At 36.3% G+C, this 26,542-nt stretch overlaps 2 protein-coding genes across 4 annotated transcripts; one reads left to right on the top strand and one right to left on the bottom strand.

Moving 5' to 3' along the window:
• The first annotated feature begins 2,750 nt into the window (after window positions 1–2,750).
• LOC136230221 (uncharacterized) lies at window positions 2,751–25,957 on the top strand. Of its 3 annotated transcripts, none has more exons than XR_010689310.1 (10): window positions 2,751–3,121; window positions 3,436–3,589; window positions 12,803–12,977; window positions 13,120–13,235; window positions 13,412–13,471; window positions 16,564–16,714; window positions 16,908–16,974; window positions 24,587–24,688; window positions 25,403–25,474; window positions 25,591–25,657. XR_010689310.1 is itself a non-coding variant. In XM_066019222.1 (10 exons), exons 1-10 carry the CDS (start codon window positions 2,915–2,917, stop codon window positions 25,872–25,874), a joined length of 1,203 nt encoding a protein of 400 aa, XP_065875294.1. In that variant the 5' UTR covers window positions 2,751–2,914; the 3' UTR covers window positions 25,875–25,957. The 3 variants fall into 3 exon arrangements, 2 of the variants coding, with proteins under 2 accessions (XP_065875294.1, XP_065875295.1); XM_066019222.1 differs by lacking the exon at window positions 24,587–24,688 and adding an exon at window positions 25,740–25,957 and having other exon boundaries at window positions 25,591–25,656; XM_066019223.1 differs by lacking the exons at window positions 24,587–24,688; window positions 25,403–25,474; window positions 25,591–25,657 and adding an exon at window positions 21,921–24,580.
• Window positions 4,449–9,901, bottom strand: LOC136229027 (uncharacterized). The gene is made up of 8 exons (XM_066017569.1): window positions 9,794–9,901; window positions 8,396–9,553; window positions 7,708–7,969; window positions 6,644–7,260; window positions 5,739–6,511; window positions 5,458–5,585; window positions 5,299–5,400; window positions 4,449–4,495 (listed from the first exon to the last, which is right to left on the bottom strand). The coding sequence occupies exons 1-8, from the start codon at window positions 9,899–9,901 to the stop codon at window positions 4,449–4,451; spliced, it is 3,195 nt and encodes a 1,064-aa protein (XP_065873641.1).
• Window positions 25,958–26,542: the final 585 nt, after the last annotated feature.

Below are 26,542 nucleotides of genomic sequence, written 5' to 3'. Positions count from 1 at the left end.
TATACATTGGATTGAGCATTTGTCACTCCTGATAAATAGGAGATACGTCCAAGGATCGCTTGTGGAAGACTTGACTTTAAATCCTTGCAAGGTGATAACTTAAGACTTGAAATGAAGATTTCACTTAACCTATCTAATTGGAGTTAACTCGGCCTGTACAAGTAAAACGAATGTCTCGCTATATGTGACTTGACATAGTCCATAGTCATAAGATTCTGTTCAAGGATGTAGTTGACAAAAGGATCGAATTATACTGTAACTAATACGGAAAGGTCAACGACGGAATCAACCTGTCGTCTTATAGCTCTGGGGGAATATTTTGGATCTGCCAATCACAGTTCGCGTACTCATTCCGTGTGTACGGCAGACGTTGGGTATCACAGGAAGTAATTGCAGGATAGTTATACATTGGATTGAGCATTTGTCACTCCTGATAAATAGGAGATACGTCCAAGGATCGCTTGTGGAAGACTTGACTTTAAATCCTTGCAAGGTGATAACTTAAGACTTGAAATGAAGATTTCACTTAACCTATCTAATTGGAGTTAACTTGGCCTGTACAAGTAAAACGAATGTCTCGCTATATGTGACTTGACATAGTCCATAGTCATAAGATTCTGTTCAAGGATGTAGTTGACAAAAGGATCGAATTATACTGTAACTAATACGGAAAGGTCAACGACGGAATCAACCTGTCGTCTTATAGCTCTGGGGGAATATTTCGGATCTGCCAATCACAGTTCGCGTACTCATTCCGTTATACAAAGATTGAATGTAATTTTGAGAAATTAATTTAATGGTTGTATACGGCTAGAAGCAATAAGGACCTAATAGGTCACACATAAGACTTGGAACCTAAAAGAGAAACATATGTTAATTAATTGACAGAAGCCCAACTGAGTCCACTAAGGCCCAATTATAGAAGGGGCGATTTTCATGTGTAGGGACACATGAGGAATTAATTTAATTTCGGACACTTATAATTAGATTATGAATTAAATTAATTATAGGATAAATAAGTTAGGAGGTTTATTGAGATTAAATTGCTCTTAATTATTATCCTTTTAATAAGTTATTATTATCTTTATATTTAGATATAATTATAGATAATAATAATAAGAGTATTATTCCGAATACAACTCTTATTCAGTAACCTAATTCTATCTAACTAGGGTTTAGATACAAGAGGATATATATACCCCCTTATACTGAGAATTTCGGCCCATGCCATCTATCCAGGAGAGTGCAGATTTCGACCCCCAACTGTTGTGGCTCGTGTCTCACTGCTTGCTTCCGAATCAATTGATTTTCATCTCTTTCTTTTATTCCTTGATCTTGTGTTGATTAATTAGAGGCAATCTATCTTGATTGCTATTATTCGGTTGAGTTCTAATATCGTTTGATTTGTGTTTTGTTTTGTGCTCGTGAACTCGGATTAAGAGTTGAGGGCACTTCGCTTGCAACGGTAGATAGTTCGTCAAAAGGTATTTCCTTCTATCCCTCTTTATATGAAATAACGATTAACAGATCTTGGTTTAAAAGAAATAGGTTAAAATTTTTATACTTCCGCTGCCAAACGTTTGCCTATTTTCCTTCACTGATCACTTAACAACAACAACTTTAGAGTTTCCGATTGGGTCAACATTGTTGAGCATATCCCTTTCGACATACAAACTCTACTCAGAGATTATTACGTTGGAACATCCTTCTTCCGGCTGATAACGATTTAGTGTAGCCCCTATTTTGTGTTTTTTTTTTCTTGCTTGACTGAGCTCATCCCCTCTCTAAGGGACTTGGCTCTTACCCGGCTGGATAGATAGGACAAAAACTGCTCGCTTCAATGCCGTTGGCAGACGAGAACCATAAAAGAGGGTCTTACGCTTCTTAAATAAAGAAAGTCACGAAAGAGGTGATGAGACATAGCAGCATCGAGATCATATATCGTTCTACAAAAGCCATACCGCTTGCATTGGTTAATAGATCCCGTCATCAATGCCATGAAACCTTTAGCTACTAAACGTGACTCGTGGACGAAACTAGCAGCCGAAAGGGGAAGAGAGACACGGAATGTTAGCGGAAAGCAGTGGGGGTGCAAGGTGTTGGCTTTCTAACTAAGCTCTTCTACCCTTGGTTGATGATGCAAACCTTACTTCCTCGGCGAGGGAATTGCCAAAGCTTCTGTAACTTTATAGCTTTATCACGATCATCCAATTCGCTCCAACAGACAAGCATGGTTCTGTAGTCAAAGCAACTTCGTCACTTTCGTGTACCCATCGGACGACAGCCCTTTCGGGGGTTCCTTAGGGACCGATTCACTCTGCGTAGATTGACTGAACGCAGAAAGCCTTCCACTGGTAGGCGATCGTGTTTTTCACAGGATTTCTCGTTACTCATGTCAGCATTCTCACTTCTGACATCTCCAGGTTTTGTCACCAAAAACCTTCCCTGATTGACAGAACGTCCTGCTTATGAACCCACAGCTTAGCTCTTCTATCGCTCAGGAACCCATAGTGTAGTAAGAGACCGAGGTGACCCTAGCCCAGACCAGTACCAGTACTTACTATTAGGCTTAGACCAGAACTGAGATACTACAAGAAGAAAATAGGAAAAAAAAAAGTATAGTAAAAAAATTGATGGATGGGACAAAAATAACTTTAACGGTTATACAAAAAATTCGAGCTAAAAAAAACTTTTCCCTATTTTCTAATACGCAAAAGTTTATTTTACCAAAAATACTTGTCTTTGTGCAATAACAATATTTCAAGTTTTTAACATCCAACCGACAGGCCAACTACAGGAAGGAAGGAAACATCCATATTCTTCTTGTTCTGTACATCACCACTTCGTAAATATGTTTTCAGTTCTATTCAAGCAATAGGGGCAATAGGATTAGTGTTGTTTTGATACGCAGCAAATGGCGCCGTCTGCAGATATTGTCGATGGAGATCATATGGTGGAGCTTATTGCGTGCGACGCCTCATCAGTCGCATCCTCCGCCGCTTCTTCCGACGATGGCGTTGTTGCTGGCTCCGCCTCTGAGGAAATCGATCCTCTCTTGAAGCCGGCTGAGAAACCCAAGATTAATATCTTCTCTGTTTCTCCCTCTCGCAGAAAACCTAGAGTAATTGACTCAACTCTTTGTATTCATTGACATTTGTGTTTGATCTCTTTCTTTATAAAATAATTTGGTCCTACTGAAGGTCACATGCTGTCTTTTTATGTACCCAACTTATACAGAAAAGAAAGAAGAGGGAAGAGAAAGCAAATGGATTTTGATATATCGACAAAAAGTTCCGGAATTCTAAGAATATGATTTATCTTTTACTCCCAATAACTGATTGCTTAATGTATTTAATTGTCATTCAAATTTTTCGTTTTGCTTAAAGATTGATTATATGAATTGATGGTCTCTTTATTTTTGTCATTATTTTCCAGGAGCAACTGTCACACTTACCAGAAACTGAGACTTCTCCACTGCTACAGTTTATGTTGTGGATATGGGGTGGATCCAGGTACTCGGGTATACTGTGCATTGCTATGTCATCAACCTTGTACTTTGTCATGGAAGTTCTTTCTGATTCTTTCTCTGGTAAGTGGGATTATTTAAAAACATGTGTTTTGATACATAAAAGTGATTAAAAAATGTATTGTAGTGTTATTTTAGAAATATCATATAAATGTTTCTTGGAATATGAATTTTATTATAATCAACACTAATACAAGGATAGACTTGGAAAAAATATATTTTTTTAATAATAGCTATTTTGAAACAAAAGAATTTTCTAAGAAGACGAGGGTATTTAAGTGAAGTCCAAATACAACAAACATTATTTCAACTGAGTTAAATAATTAGGACAAAACTAGGGGTTACATCTATTGAGAATAAAATGAGGAAAAACAGACTAAGGTGGTTTGGCCATGTAAGACGAAGAGCACTTGATGCGCCGGTTAGGAGGACTGAAGAGTGGCAAAGGAATGTAGTGGTGAGGGGTAGGGGGAGACCTAAGCAAACTTGGAGGAGGGTGATCTAGAGTGATATGAGTTTATTGGGGATTGAGGAAAATATGGTAGTGGATAGGACAGAGTGTAGGGAGAAAATTTGTGTTGCTGACACGACTTGATTTCACGGTTTTATATGATGGTTCATGTTAGCCGACCCCGAATCATTTCGGGACGAAGGCTTTGTTGTTGTTGTTGTTGTTGCACCTTTCTTAAATCATGTGAATAGGTGATTGGCCTTGTTGGGACTCTAGGCTTATTCCAAGTGCTATGAAACATTTTCTCTTATAAAACGTGATTTTCTTTTTTAATGTAAATGCATATTTTCCATCATTATAGACGATGCTCAAACTTTATGCTAAGGGTAGAAAAAAAGAGTTCTTTGTTTTAATGGTGAGATGAGATATAGAAATTAGGAGTTACCATGTTTATAGTTGATGTGATATTGGTTATGAAAAAGAGATAATAACCAAATCAACAAGTTTTCCCGATCTATCTTAAGGAATTAATAGAATCAAATAACAAACATAAATTGGTGATAACAAACCAATCCCAAAGAATTAAAGACAATGAAAGGAGATCTGACCTTACACCTTCGAATAATTAAATTGGAACCTGAGTGTTTGGCGATTCACAAGTACCTTACCAAAATACTTGTTCACGATCAAGATAATATTGCAAGAATGATGACCCGGTCTCTCAAGCTCACAATAAAGAATTCAATCCCGGATTGAAAATAATTCCCAAAGGAAAAGAAGAACTTTTGTTCATAAAAATATTGATTTCTGATTGATGAAAATAATGAAGAATACAAGCCTTTATATAGGCTACAAAATAAACCTAAACCTAAACTAAAAAGAAAGTTGAATCCTAGTGCATCAAGGTAAAAGAAATCCTAATTAGACAAGGAAAAACATTAAATTCGTTTTTGTCCTTTAGAGCCCAATTTCAGCCCATTAATTAACATTATTTGGGCCTTTTAATTAGCTAGAAATAAGCCCAATCAAACCTATAAGGTTATAGCATTAATTTTAATGAGTCCCAATGGGTTTTGCACATGCCAAACACATGCAAGTCCAAAGCTTCTCTTAAAATATGATCAACCTTTTTACATATCACTATTATGGGCTTGGGCTTGGATACAACACAAAAACACACCATCTTTAATGACTTCGCTAGAATTCATTCCTTGTTTAAAGAAGCTCAAGATGAGTCCATTAAGCATTTGTTGGTCTTTCTTTGCACGATTCTTCGTCATAGGTCCAATTGACAGCTCCAATGGATCCCTCATGCTTCTACTAGGCTCCTTAACTCCAAGCTCCTTTGTTCCATGCTCTTGTGCTTTTGATATCACATCATTCCCTCTCTCTTGAAAAGGATTTGTCCTCAAATCTTCATCTCCTACATCAAACAAAGATAAATCAGCCACATTAAAAGTTGCATGCACACTATACTCACCTGGCAAGTCGAGCTTGTAGGCATTATCCCCAATTCGTGCGACTACTTGAAATGGACCATCGCCTCTAGGATGTAGCTTTGATTTTCTCTGAGCGGGGAACCTTTCCTTGCGCATATGCAACCACACCCAATCACCGGGTTCAAATAGAACACATTGTCGACCCTTGTTAGCTTGCTTTGCATAATGCTCATTCTTCTTCTCCAGTTGTTGTTTCACTTGTTCATGTAACTTAAGCACCATTTCTGCCTTTTTCTTTCCATCTAAACTTTTCCTTTCATCAACAGGCAAAGGGATCAAGTCTAATGGTGTCAAAGGATTAAAACCATAAACAATTTCAAATGGTGAGAAGTTAGTAGATGAATGTATAGCCCTATTATAAGCGAACTCAATAAATGGTAGGCATTCTTCCCATGACTTAAGATTCTTTTGAATAACTGCCCTAAGAAGTTGTCCTAAAGTTCTATTTACTACTTCGGTTTGACCATCAGTTTGAGGGTGACAAGAAGTAGAAAACAACAGTTTAGTCCCCAATTTATTCCACAAAGTCTTCCAAAAATAGCTTAAAAACTTAGGATCTCTATCACTAACTATACTCTTTGGCATCCCATGCAGACGAACAACCTCTCTAAAGAACAAGTTAGCAATATTAATAGCATCATCAGTTTTATGGCATGGTATGAAATGTGCCATCTTAGAAAAGCGATCTACAACCACAAATATGGAATCATTACCTCTCTTAGACCTAGGTAAAGCCATCACAAAATCCATGGATATAGCAGTCCAAGGTTCATTCGGCACAGGTAATGGAGTGTATAAACCATGAGGCATAACTCTAGACTTAGCTTTCTTACAATTAATACAACTAGCACATATTCTTTCCACATCACGTTTCATATGAGGCCAAAAGAAATGTTCAGAAATCATGTCCAAAGTCTTAGCAACCCCAAAATGCCCCATCAAGCCTCCACCGTGGGCTTCCCTCACAAGAAATTCTCTATGTGAACATTTAGGCATGCATAATCGATTATCTCTAAATAAGTAGCCCTCATGTCTATAAAATTTTCCAAAAGCAGTAAGTTCATAAGCTTTATAAATAGATGCAAAGTCTAGATCATCAACATATAATTCTTTGATATACTCAAATCCTAAACACTTAGCATGCATCACATTCAATAAGCTAACTCTCCTACTTAATGCATCAGCAACTACGTTTTCCTTCCCTTGCTTATACTTAATCACATAAGGAAACGTCTCTATAAATTCCACCCACTTGGCATGTCTTCGGTTCAATTTTTGTTGACCCTTAAGATGTTTCAAGGATTCATGATCGGTGTGGATCACAAACTCTTTAGGCCATAAATAATGTTGCCACATTTGCAAAGCCCTAACTAATGCATAGAGTTCTTTATCATAAGTGGGATAGTTTAAGGTTGCACCACTAAGTTTTTCACTAAAGAAGGCTATAGGTCGACCCTCTTGCATTAAAACAGCACCAATCCCTACTCCCGACGCATCACACTCAATTTCAAACGATTTATCAAAGTTTGGAAGTGCTAAAACGGGGGCAGAAGTTAGTCTTGCCTTAAGCATCTCAAAAGCATCCTCTTGTGCTTTGCCCCACTTAAAGCCAACATTCTTTTTTATTACCTCGGTTAGTGGTGCGGCAATGGTACTGAAGTTCTTCACAAACCTCCTATAGAAACTCGCCAAGCCATGAAAGCTCCTCACCTCGGTAACTGAATTTGGCGTTGGCCACTCTTGAATGGCTTTCACCTTTTCAATATCAACAGAAACTCCTTGTGCTGAAACAATAAAACCCAAAAACACAACTTTCTCCATGCAAAATGAGCACTTAGAAAGGTTAGCGTATAATTTCTGTTCTCTCAAAACATCTAATACAACCTTAACATGTTCTATGTGTTCTGCCTCAGATTTAGAATAGATAAGAATGTCATCAAAATAAACAACAACAAATTTACCTATAAACTCTCTCAAAACATGATTCATTAATCTCATGAAAGTACTAGGTGCATTTGTTAAACCGAAAGGCATAACTAACCACTCATATAAACCATGCTTAGTCTTAAAAGCCGTTTTCCATTCATCTCCTAATGACATGCGAATCTGATGGTACCCACTCTTAAGATCTATTTTAGTGAAAATAACAGCCCCATTTAATTCATCCAACATATCATCTAACCTAGGGATAGGATGACGATACTTTACCGTGATTTTATTGACGGCTCTACAATCGATGCACATCCGCCAAGTTCCATCTTTCTTTGGTACTAGGATGACTGGTACAGCACACGGACTCATAGATTCACGAATCAACCCTTTTGCCATTAGTTCCTCGACTTGCCTTTGTAGTTCTTTTGTCTCCTCAGGGTTACTTCTATAGGCTGGTCGATTTGGAATTTGTGCTCCGGGAACAAAGTCAATTTGATGCTCAATTCCTCGAATCGGGGGTAACTTATTAGGCATCTCTTCGGGGAATAAATCCTTGAATTCCTGCAAAAGAGGGGAAATACTAGAAGGAAGGTTAGACTGACTTACAGAAGATAAACAAAAACTCTTACAATAAAATAATAATAAATTTTTGTTTTCAAAATCAGCTTGCTTTACATCCCTCAATTTAGCATATAAAGATAGATTTTGGCTTTTGTTAATGCTCCTCTCTTTTTCTCTCCTCTCACCCTCATTTCTCGACCTCACTAATGCCTTTTCACTCACCTCTTCTCTCTTCACACCCTCACTGATTTTATCACTCTTATTTTCTCTCGCCTTAACCTTTTCCCTTCTCACAGATTGTTCTTGTAACATTCTTTGCATGTAGAGCTGATCTTCAAACACTTCAGCAGGTGATAAAGGTGGCAAAATATACTTCTTCCCATCCTTAGCAATAGTAAATTTATTTGTTCGACCATGATGTAGTGCTGATCGATCGAATTGCCAAGGCCTCCCCAATAACACATGACATGCTTGCATAGGTACTACATCACATAATACCTCATCAGAAAAAGAACCAATAGAAAAGTTCAGAAGTACCTGTTTAGTAACTTTGAGTTCGTTACTATCATTCAACCATTGTAACCGATAAGGATTGGGATGTGGAATTGTTGATATCCCTAATCGGCTTGCTAACACATTGCTTACCACGTTGCAACAACTTCCTCCATCAATAATTAGTAAGCATGTTTTTCCAAGTATGTTGCAATGAGCATGAAAGATGTGCTCTCGTTGCTCAATGTCACCACTCACTCCCATCTTCAATGTTCTACGAGTGACTAAGTTAACTCCATGTCCTCCTTTACTATCCACCTCTTCTATATCACTACAATCTTCTAAGGTGGGCATATCATCTGATTCATGTTCGGACTCACTTTCGGATATTAACTCACCATGCTTCATAACCATCGCCTTTTGATTCGAACACTCTCTTGCATAGTGCCCTCTCCCTTGGCACTTAAAACACACAATTTCACGAGTTCTTGTGGGTTTTTCAGTAGTTTTGTATTTTGGAGTAGTTCCACCAATTTGCAACTTCCCAAATGCTTTTGAATCAACCTGAGGCGTTTGGTCACTTTTAGAGCTAAATTCAGATTTAGTTTTGAAATTACCTCTTGGATCTGACTTCCATGGAGTGGAAGTAGTGCCTTTGAACTTTGATCTCCCTTTCTCAACCTCTTGAAGTTGTCTCTCAATTTTTATCGCTTTATGGAGCATCTCGTCCATGTGGAAATAAGTTTGTAGCTCAAGAGGGTTGCGAATCTCCCTCTTCATTCCCATGAGAAATCTAACCATGGTAGCTTCCTCATCTTCTTGTATATCAGCTCGGATTAGTGCCATCTCCAATTGTTTGTGATAATCTTCAACAGATTGGTTACCTTGAGACATGGATTGGAGTTCTTTCAACAACTCCTTATAATAGTGAGCCGGCACAAATCTCTTTTTCATGACCTTCTTCAATTCACCCCATGTTCTTATGGGTTCATCACCATCTCTTTTTCTTGTGCGCTTTAATTGGTCCCACCAAACAGCCGCATATTCAGTTAGTTCGGATACTACAAGTTTCACCTTCTTCTCCTCGGAATACTCATGTATGTCAAAGATTGTTTCAACCTTTCGTACCCAATCAAGATACGCCTCTGGGTCACTAGCTCCTCGAAAAGTAGGCATTTTAAGTTTGATAGCATTAAGATTACTATCTTTTCGATCGTTACCCCTTTTTCGGTATCCAAACTGCTCCTCCTCTTCAGACTCGGATAGTTCATCATCAAAATTCAATCTCCCGCGTCCTCCTTTCTTTTGGCTTGATTTCTTTTGGTTTGAAACCAAATCAGCCACAATAGCCCCTAACCTCTTCATCTCACCTACAATAGCTTGTTGCCATTCTTTAGAATCAACATCGTTAACGTTGTCCTTTTTAGGTTCGTTAGACATGACAAAATATATAAAGAATGAAAGAAAAGTGAAATCTAGTCTAAAGCAAGAAAAGAAGAAAAAGAAAGTAAAAGAAGTACCTCACAACCGGTTCAATCACTCTTTTATATTATCTTGATAGATCACAAGGATTATCTCGGGTAATATAAATGCCAATGAAGCAAAAGAATGACAAAATAAAGTAGAGCAGAAACTAGAAGCAAAGAAGACTAATATTGTAACGATAACCAAAGTTTAGCACACTAAGAATAGAATAAAAGACGATTTTCGAAGAAGAGACAAATGTTTGAAAGAAATTTTAAGAATGTGTGTTTAGCATGCAAATTCTAGAAAACTTGTAACTTTAGTACAAACAATGAGCCGATTTTTTTTTTTTTTTTTTTTTCCTTTTTTTTTTCCTTTTTTTTTTCCTTTTTTTTTTCTTTTTTTTTTTCCTTTTTTTTTTAAACTAGATTGGAATTGATTAACAAATTAAACTTGCACTAATGATTTAGCATGCAAAAAAAAATTGAAGAAATTCACACACATAAATGGGTTTGGCTAGTAAGAATAGAATCCAAAAATAATCAGTTCGCTACAACTAAGAACCTAAATAACTAGATGCAAAGATATGAGGAACTCGATCAATAATTAAAGACTCTAGATTGGGGTAATTTTTTTTTTTTTTTTTTTTTAATTTCGACAAACAAAACAAAAACAACAAATTCCTTAAGAGCCAAAGCTCTGATACCAATTGATGTGATATTGGTTATGAAAAAGAGATAATAACCAAATCAACAAGTTTTCCCGATCTATCTTAAGGAATTAATAGAATCAAATAACAAACATAAATTGGTGATAACAAACCAATCCCAAAGAATTAAAGACAATGAAAGGAGATCTGACCTTACACCTTCGAATAATTAAATTGGAACCTGAGTGTTTGGCGATTCACAAGTACCTTACCAAAATACTTGTTCACGATCAAGATAATATTGCAAGAATGATGACCCGGTCTCTCAAGCTCACAATAAAGAATTCAATCCCGGATTGAAAATAATTCCCAAAGGAAAAGAAGAACTTTTGTTCATAAAAATATTGATTTCTGATTGATGAAAATAATGAAGAATACAAGCCTTTATATAGGCTACAAAATAAACCTAAACCTAAACTAAAAAGAAAGTTGAATCCTAGTGCATCAAGGTAAAAGAAATCCTAATTAGACAAGGAAAAACATTAAATTCGTTTTTGTCCTTTAGAGCCCAATTTCAGCCCATTAATTAACATTATTTGGGCCTTTTAATTAGCTAGAAATAAGCCCAATCAAACCTATAAGGTTATAGCATTAATTTTAATGAGTCCCAATGGGTTTTGCACATGCCAAACACATGCAAGTCCAAAGCTTCTCTTAAAATATGATCAACCTTTTTACATATCACTATTATGGGCTTGGGCTTGGATACAACACAAAAACACACCATCTTTAATGACTTCGCTAGAATTCATTCCTTGTTTAAAGAAGCTCAAGATGAGTCCATTAAGCATTTGTTGGTCTTTCTTTGCACGATTCTTCGTCATAGGTCCAATTGACAGCTCCAATGGATCCCTCATGCTTCTACTAGGCTCCTTAACTCCAAGCTCCTTTGTTCCATGCTCTTGTGCTTTTGATATCACATCAATAGTGGTCATCAATTTCAAAGTATTTATGCATTAAGAGAACATATGCTTTCTTAGTGCAGCTCATGCCTCATTTCGTGAGAAAGAAAAATGCATGAATGGTGTGGAACAAACAATTGCTTGATGTTAGTTAGAATTAGGTGTTCATTATGTACTCCAAGTAGCCATGTTTTTGTGTATCTGATGTTATTTGTCAGTATTTTAAACTAATTTATATTTCTTTAGATTATAACTCAGTGTTTAAAGTTCAGTATATAAATGGTCGAGTGGTAGATTATCTCAACAAAGATTGGAGAAATATTTATACAATGAAAATTCATCATTTGGTTATTGTTTAATGGGATAAGTTGCAAAAATACTCTTAACTTTGACCGTCAGGAACAATTTTATCCCTAGCATTGGCAGACAAGAGCAATTTTACCCCTAACATTGACAAGTTGGGTTAATTTCAGACATCATTATAAAATACAGATATTTCGTTCCTTATTTTACACTAGTTAAATATTAGTTGGTTCTAAAAAAAAAAAAGATTTAGTATTTTTTGTGATTTAATAATAGAATTAGAGATTAATGTTTTTCAATTTGAAGAAACATTTGGATTTTTTTCTCCAACTCGTACAAAATATAGTATAGTTTTTTATTTATTTTAACGTCTATTCATATCTTTATGATATGTTACTAATGAGTGATAAAATGGTGTACACTTATGACTGAGAAGACTGTTTGATGAATTATTTCTCAAATTGACCTAACTTGCCAATGTTAGGAGTAAATTTGCTCTTTTCTGCCAACCTTAGGGGTAAAATTGTATCATTTTAGACGTTAAGGATAAAATTGCTCTTACCCGTCAACATTGAGGTTATTTTTGCACCTTATCCCTTGTTTATTTGATCAGCAAGGACTGAATTATGGCGAATTTAGTTTAGTTGTGTGGTTATGTAACAATATTATATTTGGACCTGTATATATGCTGACATTGACATTTTGCTCCGGCGATTTCTTCTTTGACATTGTCAAGCCCCCTCAGTTTTTGTGGTTGCAATTGGGGAAAGGGATGTAGTGTGGCATCTTAATGACTGCAGCATCTTTCTGTTTAGCCTGCATGATTGTATGTCTCTACTGAATCATAGTATTATCAGCACATCTCTACTGAATAATAGTATTATCAGCACAATACTAGTTAGTACTGCTCTGAATTTCATAAGTTTTTCCCACCCTTTTCTGATTAATATCATTTAATGACAGTTCACGCGATTCCTTTGTTTGAGACTGCATTTACAAGGTGTACATTAGTATTGATACTATCATATGTTTGGTTGAAGAGAAGTGGGCAGCCAATATTTGGAGCAGCACATGCTAGGAAACTTCTGTTTTTGAGATCCCTAATGGGATACCTCTCATTGTTGAGCTTTATTTACGGGTAAGTGTAACTTTGTATACATTCTCCCTTGCATCTAGTATCAGCTTATTTCCATTGTCATTTGATTCTATTTATTCATTGAGTTGCTGAAGTAGCATCACGGTACATTAACTGGTTGGCGTCTTATCGTCCTCCCTTTCAGTGTTCAGAGGCTACCCTTTTCTCAGGCTATTGTATTAAATTTTACAACTCCAATTATCGCTTCATTTGCAGCGAGAATCATGTTGAGAGAGAAGCTCAATATTTCAGATATTGGAGGTATAGCAGCATTTTTCTCCATTAGGTCTTTGTTTTATTTTTAATATATGGGTGCAGCTTTGTACCCACTCCACTCCCATTCGAGACACTTGCTACCCCATTATTTCTTTCATGGTTCTCAATACAAAAATTATCGTGAAAACTGCTTATGTTGTTAACTGGCTTTCATTTTCCAGGTCTTGCTTGCAGTTTCTTCGGTGTGCTCTTTATTTATAGACAGATGCTTAGAACACAAGGTAGAGAAGTGAGTTAACAAAATCTCTTATGCTGTTATGAGAATGGTTGCTTAATGAATAGGTGGGAAAAAAGTTCGGAATGCAATTTTTTTTTTCTTAATGTACAGTAACAACAATAGGATTACCATGCCTCCTTGGTTTTTGATGTCTTATGCATGCATATGTTGCTCAATGTAGATGCTATCTCTTACATCAAAGCTGGTCCAACGATATATTTCAACCATACTATTACTCATGAACATTCCCATGCTCTTTTCTCCCCCAACTTCTCCATATGTCCGTCGTTCTCTCTCTCTCTCTCTCTCTCGTATACACACACAAAAGGATGTGATGGAAACTTGAAATTTAGGGTAAGATTATAATGATAGTAAGATAGGAAAAGAGAAGAAAATATGAATAAATGAGATATCTTATATTGAATTAGGAAAAAAGGAAATAATAAGGACACAAGATGCTAACTAGCACCTCCCAAGGAATTCTTCCCTCTCTCACTAGGAGCCAAAATAAAATAATCAATCCTCTCTTTTTCACCTATTAGCTATAGGTATTTATATAAGAGGTAAAAGAGCTAAACTAGGAAAGCTAATAAAAGCAAATACAATTACTCTTATTGACTATCGACTAAGACTATTGACCATTGACTATTGACTACTTGTATCTATTCATAGAGTAACACCTAACCACCTCACCATTCTTTGCTGCCCTCTTCCTTCTAGAATAAGGTTGAGACATCTTAGGCTTTGGGCCCACTGTAGCACTTCTCTATCAATACTCCCTCCTTCAGATAGTCTTGTCCTCAAGACTTGGGTTAAATATTTGCTGTGTGAAAATTTAGCTCCCCAAAAGGCACATTCCAGTTTATTCGTCATCCATGGAATCATCCATTGAAAAGAATCTGAAACTTTTAAATCACAAGCATTCCAAGTGATTGCAATTGACCGGCCCATGTTTTTAAATTTCACGTGACTCGACATGTGCCATTCTCTGTCCATCTCCTGCTCATATCTGTAATGCAGACCTGTTAATGCCATCCCTACCTTTTCTAGCACTATTTCCCTTTTGAATGCAAAGTGAATGGACCTCAAATGCACGGGTGCCCCATGCATGATGCATCCCATGTCTTGACCTGTATCAATCCAAGGCGGTTTCGAGGTATTGTTGGACACGTTACCAATGGTCCCCAACCCTAGATAAAATAAAACCGAGTCTTGTATACTTTCACCTCCCCCATCTTGAAAATTGATATTCTTACCATTCATACCTATCGCAACTTTGTCATAAATAATAACCGCTACTATTGTAATCCAATCTCTAGATAAGGATTGAAAACCATTTCTCCCATCAATTTTTGAATCATGGTCAGTATCATCGTAATTTAGACTATCATTTTTTGGAAAAGTCATTTGACTGGACCTTTGCATTTGTCTGGTGGTTTCCAGCTTATACCAAATAATTTCATCATCGGGCCTTTGTATTTGGCCGGTGGTTTCCATCTCATACCAAACAGTTTGGTCTTGTTGACGCTAGACCTCCCCATGGCCGTTGTGGAAATAGATGATCAGGGACACTACTTTCAATTTGAATGGCCTCATCATAAGAATCCTTGGCAAAAGTATTAGATGACTTGACCATTTTTATTGACTGTGGAGTTTTATCTAGAACATTGTTTGACTCATGTACCTGACATATGTCAAATTCTATCTCCAATTGATGATTCTTCTCCGTAAATTGCTTCTCCTGAAATCCTTCGTCAAGATAGGTAACAGTAGAAAGGAGAGACTTATCTGCTACCAATTCTTTCTTTCCTTGCATAACCGGTGGAGTTTTATGAATTTCGAAATACGTCTCAGCCTTAGACATCCATCCACGGAGATCGAACTTCTTAGCAGCTAACTGGAGTTCATTGTTGCCGCTCTTTGGATTGTCTGAAGAAGACTCCGGATGGGAAGTCTTATGGGGGTCGTCGTCTCCAAATTTCTTTCCTAGGTCTTTTACCCAATCCATCATGAAAGCTCTGAATTCATCTTGTTTAACTTTCTCTGCCTTGATTGAACTAATGATGTCATGCACATCAATCTGTAAATCATGAACATCATTCTTCAAGTCCTGAATTTGTGTCTCATGAGCATTCAAACGGGTTTGGATTTGGGTTTCCATTGTTGGGTCAGTTCTTCACGTTCAACGGATCCGGCAGGTCGGACCAATGATGGAAACTTGAAATTTAGGGTAAGATTATAACGATAGTAAGATAGGAAAAGTGAAGAAAATATGAATAAATGAGAGGTCTTATATTGAATTAGGAAAAAAGGAAATAATAAGGACACAAGATGCTAACTAGCACCTCCCAGGGAATTCTTCCCTCTCTCACTAGGAGCCAAAATAAAATAATCAATCCTCTCTTTTTCACCTATTAGCTATAAGTATTTATATAAGAGCCAAAATAAAATAATCAATCCTCTCTTTTTCACCTATTAGCTATAGGTATTTATATAAGAGGTAAAAGAGCTAAACTAGGAAAGCTAATAAAAGCAAATACATTGACCTTTGACTATTGACTAAGACTATTGACTACTTGTATCTATTCATAGAGTAACACCTAACTTATGCCACCTCACCATTCTCTTTTGCCCTCTTCCTTCTAGAATAAGGTTGAGACATCTTAGGCTTTGGGCCCACTGTAGCACTTCTCTATCAGGATGCACACAGACATTTGTCACTATTTTCAATCAGTTTGAATCCTTTAGCGTGGAAACCATGGAAAGCCTGATGCTGAAGAAGGGAGAAAAAAGATCTCTGATAATGCATGTATTGATGGATTCTTGCCTCTCATTCATGTGAAGCTAGTAGTTTCAAGAACTGAGTGGGGACTTTAGAAACAAATAGCTATGATATATCTATTAGAGACGGCATGTTATAGGAAAACTCATATATGCCCTTTACCTTGTAATTATTCCAGGTCTGTTACGCTGCTTATATTAGTTCTGTATGGAAAACTTATTTGCTTCTGTGTGCTTTAATGAGACTTTTTTTTTTTTTTTTTTAATTATTATACAAGGATAAGTAAAGGCCACTTTATTTTATGGTTGTGGCAGGGGTGTTGATTAGGGCTGGGGAAACAAACAAATTGCCTGTCCAGGGAAGCTACCATGTATATGCAGTACTGGTTGGTTTATTTTCATCAATAACTGGTGGGATCAGCTACTGCCTTATAAAGGCTGGAGCAAAGGCATGTGATCAACCTATGTAAGCTGATGGTTCTGAAGTAGAAATTGATCACAATGGGAAAATATGCATGACTTGCCTTCTGCATAAAATGCAGTCATTACTGTCCATTATTACCTTTGATGACAATGAATTGTACCATTGTTTTTAGTCTTTTATGAACCTGTTTTCTTTATCATTTGAGATTGAAGTTCGTACTTGATTCTTTTCTCAGGGTCACTGTGTTCTCATTTGGCTTACTATCTAGCCCTGCTGCAGGAATATGTATGCTTGCATTCGAGGTAAGTTCCTTGCATTGATGTATACAGTCTCTAAAACTTACAAGTTCCTCTGGATTAATTATATAGTTAGCTCTTGAATTCTGAATATCAGATACAAGTTTATTGATAATTGATTTTCATAATAGTCTTGAAGTCTTAAGTCCCATTTCATGTGTTGTTGAATGTATTTACTATTGTGAAACAAACATATTTTTCACATTTCTCCCTTATCAAGAATTTTGAATAGGCTACTGTCCTAAGCACTTAGTTTTTGATTTTTTGCCATATAGCAGCCAAATATTTTTGTTTGGATATTTTACATCCAAACAAGCTAATAAATAAGAATTCGATAGAGATGAATAAGACATAACCTCTAGCATACACCTCCCTTTGATGTTATTTGTGTTGGCATCATTTAAAGCTGTTAAAAGTGCTAGGCGCAACTAAGGAGTTAATCCCTGTATTGCCTTTCAGACACAAGCCGCTAAAAAGGTGATGACCCTAGCTGATTTAGGGGCAATTTTGCCTACTTCTAGAAACAGAACTCTGATGTCAAAACTCATAAAGCAAGTAAGCAACTGAGTTAATATCAAACAGTATCAAGTCTAAAATAAGTTAATTGAAAACAAAATCTCAAGTAGACAGGAAGTAAGCAACTAATCGAAAGGTTAAAGAAGCATTTTGTTAGAGATTAAGTTGAAGAAAAAAGAAAAGAAGGTTTAGATATGTTAAATTGAAATGTAAAAATAAAACACATTTAGGAGTAGTAAGAATGCTTATTTGTCATTATCTTTGTTCATGGCTTTATTTTAGACCACCCATGAAGACAAGTTAGAGATAAAACATGAAAGAGAATTTTAATTTTGTGGTTTTGTTTACTATTTTGACTTAAGTAGTGCTGCAGATTAGTTGCTCTGAGAACATTGATAGAGGCTGTATATTTATTGTTTTCTAAGGTTATAGCTTAATAATCATAAAAAGTTAAAACTAATGAGTTTTAATATCAATAAACTGCTAAAGGTTGCTTAGGCTTCCTAAAAGGACTTCTTAAACTTCCTAAAATACCTTAATTATTACTAAACTTGATTAGACTTTATTCCAAATTAATTAGACATAATAAGGGTTAAAATGCAGCTAAGGCCTTTGAACTATAACAGTACTAACAGCATGGTCCCTGAACTAAAGCTCTTAAACATAAAACTCCCTAAACTTTACTAGCGTGTAAAACCATTTAAAACAATGGTCCAAATGACCATTGACCATGATAAAAACCGGATGACAGCACTTTTAACTGATTACCATTCCAGGTCAAATCCCACTAACACCTTTATTTCCTTTTTACCCATATTCTCAATGAACAACATCTTCATTATGTATTTGTTTTTAGAGATTCTTTTTCTCCCTCTAACCCACTCCCTTTCTAATAATCACTTTACCTCCACCCACAATCTCCTCAAATCCATCTGGTCTCGCTCCGGTGCCTGTTTCCTACATCCCCACAACAGCTTCAAAAATCACCAACACCACCAAATCCCTCTTCCACATTCTCCAGCTAGAGATTACACCGTCTTTGACTCTCAACTCCCACCCTCGCTGGAGATTACACCGTCTTTGACTCTCAACTCCAACCCTCGCTACATGTCTCTCTCTGTCTTGATACCTGCAGTAATTTCGTTGGTCTCTCTATGTCGGCTGCCCAAAGTTTCCTCTAAATCTATACCAGTTCCCGCCTCCATCTCTGTCTTTGTCTCTCTCCTCCCATTTCTCAGATTCATAGCTAATATGGATCTAGATATAGATTCGATATGGACTAAGATGGAGCATAGTATAAGAGAAGTAGCGAAGGAGATTCTAGGGGAATCTAAAGGTAGCATGCCACCGGGTAAGGACACATCTTGGTGGACAGAAGAAGTATGACAAGCAGTAAAAAGTAAGCGAGAATCCTATAAAATATTGGGGAAATGCAGGAGTGATGAGAACTACGAAAAGTACAAAGAGGCTAAATGAGAAGTAAAGAAGGTCATACGAGAGGCTAGAGCAAAGGTGAATCGGGATCTATATACAAGGTTGGATACGAAGGAAGGGGAAAGAGACCTATATAGAATTGCTCGGATGAGAGATATGAAGACGCGAGATCTCGGAAAAGTTAAATGTGTGAAGGATGTGGACCAAAAAGTCCTAGTTGGAGATAAGGATATCAAGGAACGATGGAGGTCCTATTTTGATGACTTATTTAATGGAGATCGCGGACAAGATGTTGGAGATATAAGTATCCCTCACGATATGATAAATCGTGACTGCATGCGGAGAATTCAAAAGGGTGAAGTCAAAATGGCATTAAATAAAATGAGATTGAAGAAAACAGTAGGACCTGATGGCATCCCTATTGAGATTTGGAGATGTTTGGGAGAGAGAGGAATCGAATGGTTGACGACGTTCTTCAACAAAATTTGGAGAAACAATAAGATGCCAATGGAGGAAAAGTATCCTAATCCCTTTGTATATGAACAAAGGTGTTGTCCAAGATTGTGCCAACTATCGAGGAATCAAATTAATGAGTCACACTATGAAACTCTGGGAGCGAGTGATCGAACAAAGGCTAAGGAGGACAATGAAAATCTCGGAAAACCAGTTTGACTTTATGCCGGTAAGATCAACTATGGAAGCCATCCATCTAATGAGACAATTAATGGAGCACTATCGAATAAGAAGAAAGATTTGCATATGGTTTTCATTGACTTGGAGAAGGCATAAGGTACCAAGGGAAGTACTTTGGTGGGCCTTAATAAGGAAAGACATTTCGCGGAAATATATTGACATCATAAAGGACATGTATGAGGGAGCATGCACGAGTGTACGTACCAGTGTTGGGAAGACTGAAGAGTTCCTATTACGAGTGGAGTGCATCAAGGTTCCGCACTAAGCCCATTTCTTTTTGCCATCGTTATGGATGAACTAATGAGTTTACTTCAAGATGGTATACCATGGTGCATGTTGTTTGCAGATGATATTGTGTTGGTTGATGAGACGAAAGAAGGTGTGGAGAGGAAGTTGAAACTATGGAGACAAACTTTAGAATCTAGAGGCTTTAAGTTGAGCCAAAGTAAGACAGAATATTTGGAGTGTAAGTTTAGCAACGATAGGAGTAGGGACAATCACCCTAGATGGGAGAGTTGTTCAGGCCTTGGAGTGCTTCCGTTATTTAGGATCTATTATCCAAACTGATGGAGAAGTAGATGGAGATGTTGCTCATAGGATTAAATCTGGTTGGGCGAAGTGGAAGAGTGCTACGGGTTTCCTTTGTGACCCCGGCATGCCTAATAGATTGAAGGGAAAATTCTACCGCACGGCAATCAGACCAGCATTGTTATATGGTACAGAGTGTTGGGCAGTGAAACACTGTCACATTCATAAGATGTCAGTGGCGGAGATGCGTATGTTGAGATGGATGTGTGGTCATACGAGAAAGGATAGAGTGAGTAATGAAATAATTAGGACAAAAATAGGGGTTACATCTATTGAGAATAAAATGAGGGAAAACCGACTAAGGTGGTTTGGCCATGTAAGACGAAGAGCGCTTAATGCGCCGGTTAGGAGGACTGAAGAGTGGCAAATGGATGTAGTGGTGAGGGGTAGGGGTAGACCTAAGCAAACTTGGAGGAGGGTGATCGAGAGTGATATGAGTTTATTAGGGATTGAGGAGAATATGGTAGTGGATAGGACAGAGTGGAGGGAGAGAATTTGTGTCGCTGACACGACTTGATTGCACGGTTTCATATGATGGTTCATGTTAGCCGACCCCGAATCATTTCGGGACTAAGGCTTTGTTGTTGTTGTTGTATTTATTTGTTCATTATTGATTTGAACTTGGGGGTTTCTTGGATCATCTATGTTCCGCTGGGATTTGATGGCAAAGGGTAACTTCTGTACTCATTTCAGATCATAGAGGTGAGGGACTTACTAAGTGAAAGGCAGAAAGGAATAATTCGCAGCTCCCGAATTGCGTGCCTCTCCACTTTTCACAATTGATTGATTTCTCCATATATATCTCTCCTTATTTTTTGTTTTCTTTAATCCTGGATTTGATTTCAATTCTTGTAAACCCAATCACCCGCTCCAAGATTTTCTTTTTCTCTCGGTTTTGTTGGGCTGATGTTTATTTATAATATCTCTACCTTCCCTTAGAAAAACATAGCAATAATAAACTTGAAGAACACAAATCTAGCAAACTTAATCACAACAATCAAATGAACGGGCAAAGGGAAAATCGTAAATGCTAAGAAGTGCTTAAATCTTATCTACCAAAGGGTTCTCCTTACGGCGTTTGGTGCTGATGTTCATTGTAAAAGAGTATTTTTCAAGTTAGTGGAGTCTAACTAGGCTTATAAACTGGTTCATATTTGTGGTCAACGGTCATTTGGGTCAGGGTGGTATAAAATAGCATAGTTCAGAGAGTTTTATGTTAAAGACTGAGGTTAGAGGCCATGCTATTAGAAGTGCTAAAATTCAGGGGCTATGACCGTATTTGACCCGACTTCTTAATATGCTGGAGTTACTGTACATAAACCAGTAGAAAAAGAAAACCCCACATTGTCATGGCATTTGCTTCTTGCCTTCTGTAAAGGCACTGCCTAGGTGCAAAAGCATATTGCCTCTTTAAAGATGCCTTGCTTGGAAGTGCAAAGGTGCTAGAGGTGATTTGCGTGTCATCATTGTGCCTAGGCAAGTGCCTCGTGTGTTGTTAACTATGCTGCATGTTTCTTCCTTCATTTAAGAGATGGCATCCTTGTTCTATCTGCAATCAGTCGACTAAATCAGTGAACTTGTTGATTTAGCCAAGTTCACTTGTCTTTTTCATTGACTCGGTAATTGCTATGCGTGTTCACATTCTTTATCTAATTATTTGTTGTATTTCCTTTGGCCATGCTCTTGGTAGATGCACCAATCTTGAAGTATTTTTTTATCAGTGTAGTGGAAGGCAACGCAAATATCACCTCTAAATTCAACGCTGAGGCAATTTAAAGAAGTCGAACCCTAGGACTTGCTTTTAGAGAAGACTAGAGGTATAGTTGTTAATGGCAATGCCATGGTGCAAGGCTCAAGGCTATGCGCCCTAGCACCCCCCAAGGCGAGCCTTTGTGCGTCTGGATAGGCATGGTGCGCCTACAGGTTATTTTTAGGGTTTTATATTATTTATCGACCGACATGTTCAATCTCCACTTTTGGATTAGACACATCTAGTGTCCAAAAATAAACAAAACGAAAGCAAACAGACTTTCAAATTGAACAATCGCAAAAAAGAGAGAGAGAAAGATGCATAATGAGAAACAAAGGGAAAGCAGAAGCACACAACAACAGTAACATACAAGAGAAAAAGAAGCAAACAAGGGCTGAACTTGAACTTGGAGACTTTTGATAAGAAGTATCTATTAGTCAACGTAGGATTTACTATTTAGTTGAGCACTTTAACGTTACACTATACGGTTTATTGCATGCTAGGATTTATGATTAAGAATATTGACATGATTTCGTATTATTTGCATTTTGATTTTAAAGTTTACAATTTCTTCTATTATAAATATTATCATTTATAGTGGTTCTATATAATTTTATTCTTTTAGTGTGCCTTGCGCCAAGGCTCCAAGACCCCCTTGCACCGTAGTGCATCTTGCGCCTTCAATAACTATGGCTAGAGGCGCAAAAGGGCATGAATACTGTAGGTTGATTTTGTTTTCCCTGATTTAGTAATAAATTCAGTAGGTCTGATGGATTTTAATGATGTAGGCATACTAGGATGGTTAAAAGTCTTTCTCAGGAAGTATAACAACTTTAGACCTCTATCAAGGTCAAAGTCATAAGCAAAACAACCAATTTACTGTACTACACCAACGTGCAATTCATTAGCAAGTTAAGTAGCTAAGTTACAGAACATCTCAAAGTAAAAGAGTCACCGAGGAATTAATTGTCTTTCATCTCTAAGTCTTTATCCGTGGTCTCCAATCTCAAAGACATGAATCACAAAAGTACTTTTTACTAGTCCTACTCTTGTTTCTTTCCCTTCAGTTTAATACGCCTAAGGCACTCGGTTGTGCACCTGGCCATGGTTAAGAGGTTATATGTCACATGGTTTTTTTTGTAGGGTTTTAATCTCTACTATTGTATCAGACACATCTAATGTCCAAAATAAACAACAAAAAAGAAAGAGACTTTGAACAGACGCAAATAGACAATGAGAAACTAACTTTGTAGATGAATATGATGAGGATGAAGAGGATCAAATCCTTGAAGAAGAATTTGATGATGTTGGAGATGAGGAGAGTGATGAGTGATGAATTCAGAGACTTTTGATGAGAAGTAGCTATTGTTCAACTTAGGATTTACTATTTAGTTGAACACTTGAACTTTAGAATATGAGGTTTAAGAATTTATGATTAAGAATACTATCATCATATAGTATTTATTCTATTTTGATTTTAGAATTTTTATTTCTTATATTTTAAGTACTATCATTTATATTTTATATAACTTTATTCTTTTAGTTCGCTTTGTGTTGCTCAGGCGCGCGTTTGGGCCTTGCACCAAGTCCCCAAGATCCCTTTGCGTCTTAATGTGCTGTGCGCCTTTGATAACTATGCTAACATCACTAGTAACATGTTTCTTCTTCCATCATTTAAAAAATCCTTGATTTTTTTGCTTATAATAGGATTTCCTCTAACACCAAAAGCAATCTTCCCCTTACGTTACTGTTGTTCAAACAAATTGAATTTGACAATCAGTATGTTGCATTATTATTAGGGAGCGTTTGGTTTAGGTAATAGGAATGCTATTAAATTGGTATCAGAATATGGTTATTTTTTATTTAATTTATTCGGTTCATGCAGGAATTGGAATTAGTAACAATTTTTAATTGAACTTATTTGCAAAAGATAATAATAATTAGGGAGGTCATAGTTCGAATCACATGGGGAAGGGTGGAGATTTTTCTTTCTTCTTTATAATGTAAGCGCATTGTGCGCAAAATTTAAAAATAAATAAATAAATAAATAGCAGAAATAAAAAATAATCCATCAATAATTAAATAATACTATAAAACGAATCTATCAATAATTAAATAAGACAATAAAAACAATATATCAATAATCAAATAATTTAAATAAATAATTATAGTTTTATAATTGTAAGATACAATAATTAAGTTCATATAATATAATAATTAAACAATTGTTTTGACTTTAATATAATAATTAATTAATAGGGAAGAGAAATTGACTGTGAGAGGTTCTCATTTCATACTTGATTTTGGTCCAACCAAACGGCAGGAATGGAAATCAATCATTCACATTCCAATTCCTGAAAAAGAGAAGTCCCAACTAAGCGCCCTTTTAATGTAATTAAAAGTACAAATGTGACCCTCTGATCCTTAAAACTTTCTAGTTTTATAGTGTAGCTGGAACAAGTTAAAATTTGTGAAATCCATATCAAATTGGGGCATTGCTCCCCTCCCCTATCCAATTACTATAATATAATTTCCCCATGTCACTAAATGCCATGTATTGACCAACATATCTCCTTTGTTTACTCGACTGCTAACTTCTCATTGCCCTGTTTCTTTCTGGATACACCTGCGTTGAAGACATCATTTTTCAAACATCAATTTATTTGTTAACAAGATTACATCAAATATGACACTTGGGGTAGCTGGAGAAGCTTTGGACTAGAGAGGAGTCCTAAAATAGTAAGTTTAAAGGTTTGGCATCTGCTTTATGAAATCCCTATAAAAGGTGAAGGACATCTTTAAACTGAAAATCCTATAATTTTTCGTTCACAAGTCTTCTGTTTATAAACGTGATTGTTGATGAGATTATTCTGAATTTCTTACTTTGGCATTAAAACTGCTGCAGTTTCATTCTGATGCCACTTTATATAGGAAAGTTCGAAGGAGGCAAGGTCACATCCAAGTCTGCCTCCTAAAATCTGCATGGAAATTTTATTTGAGTCCATCAGAATTTAAAAAATGAAACAAAGTCTAATTTGACCAACTCAACAATATGACATTACAAGAAGTAACATAAATGATTGGTTTTATGTCTTTCATTTGTCCACAGCTAATTTCTCATGTCAAACAATGGAATTTGGCAGCTCGTTAACTAGTTTTTGAACTGATTACTTTTCTCCCTCGCAAAGCTGTGTATAAATCCTTACTTTACTAGCCTAACAAATCCAATTCAATTGCTTGTTTTAGAGTTTTTTCGAAGTGAATTTTCAAGTTTCTCTTTTAATTATTTTATTTAATTATGCAAATTTCTATGTTCCCTGTTAGGAAATGGTGGTAAACAAGTTCAATTTTTCTTTGAGGGTCTCAATTTTTACTTTTTTATCAGTTTATTGAATCTTATGAACAATCTTGGTATTTCAATGGTGGTAAACAAGTTCAATTTTTCTGTTACAGGAATTTGTGGTGCCAGATTTTTCTACGTTTTTGCTCATGCTTGTACTTGGTGCCCTGGCCTTCTTTGTAGAGGTGCTACTTCGAACTGTAGTTTAAGTCATTAGTGCTTGCTTCATGGAAACTATGGTATTGAACTGTTAATTTGTGACTATTATTTATTGCTGCTAAGTTTGTTAGCTACATTGTAGGTATTTTTAGCCCGTGGACTTCAACTTGAGAAGACGAGCAAAGCTGTAAATGTCCAGTACATTGAGGTAGTGCTGCTATGCTTGCTGTGTCCTGTATCTCTATTTCATTTATGTCATCCAAACTAAATGATTTGTTGGGTTTGTTTTAGGGTGTTTTATCACAGTTGTGGGGAATTGGTACATCAAGAATCTCTCCATCTTTTGGTGGTGGTGTTGGATGTTTACTTATTTTAATTTCAGTAGTTTGTACCATTTATATTGGACCTGACAAGGAGATGGAATGATATCATCATGAGATCTAGATTCTAGTCTTTGATGATGTGATATTTTTAAAGCTTCAAAGTATACATGTATTGTCTTTTTATTGTTCATCTGTACATACAAATGGATGCAGAGGATCATTTGTACTTCAGATTGGGGTTATGACTAAATTGGCATAATTTCTATTTTAACAAAATTCTGAATTTGAAATTCAAATGACAAAAGTGCGATCACATTCACTGTGCACTTCATCAATTTCTGCTGTATTTGTGGAGTGGGAGTCATCTCTATCCCTTTTCTAAGGGCAAATTTCAAAAGATTAACCGGTTCTAAAAGAGGAATGAGTTCATCTCTTTTAGCAAAACTAATCACTTTTAGGTTTATACTGTCAATGTCAATTTAATTCTTGATCACCTCAAGATAGAAAATTTTAAAAATTAAATTTACTTAGTATCATATTTATCAAGAAATTATTTTTCGAATTTTTAAAATTATCATTTTTGAGCTTTTTTTCTAAAAATCCACTTTATATATATAAAATAATGCTAAATGATCGCATAAGTTATTTGGAATATCATCGATTTAAACCACGGACATTCATCTGTAATTCGCCGAAATAATTATTAATTATATTTGGATTTTTTTTTTTCTAATTGATCATCTCTATTTCTTTTCGGCTTAAAACATTTTT

The sequence above is a fragment of the Euphorbia lathyris genome, chromosome 5 (assembly GCF_963576675.1).
Source record: "Euphorbia lathyris chromosome 5, ddEupLath1.1, whole genome shotgun sequence".
Classification (NCBI taxonomy): Eukaryota; Viridiplantae; Streptophyta; class Magnoliopsida; order Malpighiales; family Euphorbiaceae; genus Euphorbia; species Euphorbia lathyris.
Note: the sequence above shows the minus strand (reverse complement) of the source record. Positions and strands in the feature narration are given on the sequence as shown.

Coding starts and splice junctions, on each gene's coding strand:
- LOC136230221 (XM_066019222.1), top strand. CDS start 2,915: ATGGCGCCGTCTGCAGATATTGTCGATGGAGATCATATGGTGGAGCTT. Junction 3,122..3,435: donor CCTCTCGCAGAAAACCTAGA/GTAATTGACTCA, acceptor ATTATTTTCCAG/GAGCAACTGTCACACTTACC. Junction 16,975..25,402: donor TATGTATGCTTGCATTCGAG/GTAAGTTCCTTG, acceptor TTTCTGTTACAG/GAATTTGTGGTGCCAGATTT.
- LOC136229027 (XM_066017569.1), bottom strand. CDS start 9,901: ATGTCTAACGAACCTAAAAAGGACAACGTTAACGATGTTGATTCTAAA. Junction 5,586..5,738: donor GACTTGATCCCTTTGCCTGT/TGATGAAAGGAA, acceptor ACCCGGTGATTG/GGTGTGGTTGCATATGCGCA. Junction 4,496..5,298: donor GCTTGGAGTTAAGGAGCCTA/GTAGAAGCATGA, acceptor TAATTCCTTAAG/ATAGATCGGGAAAACTTGTT.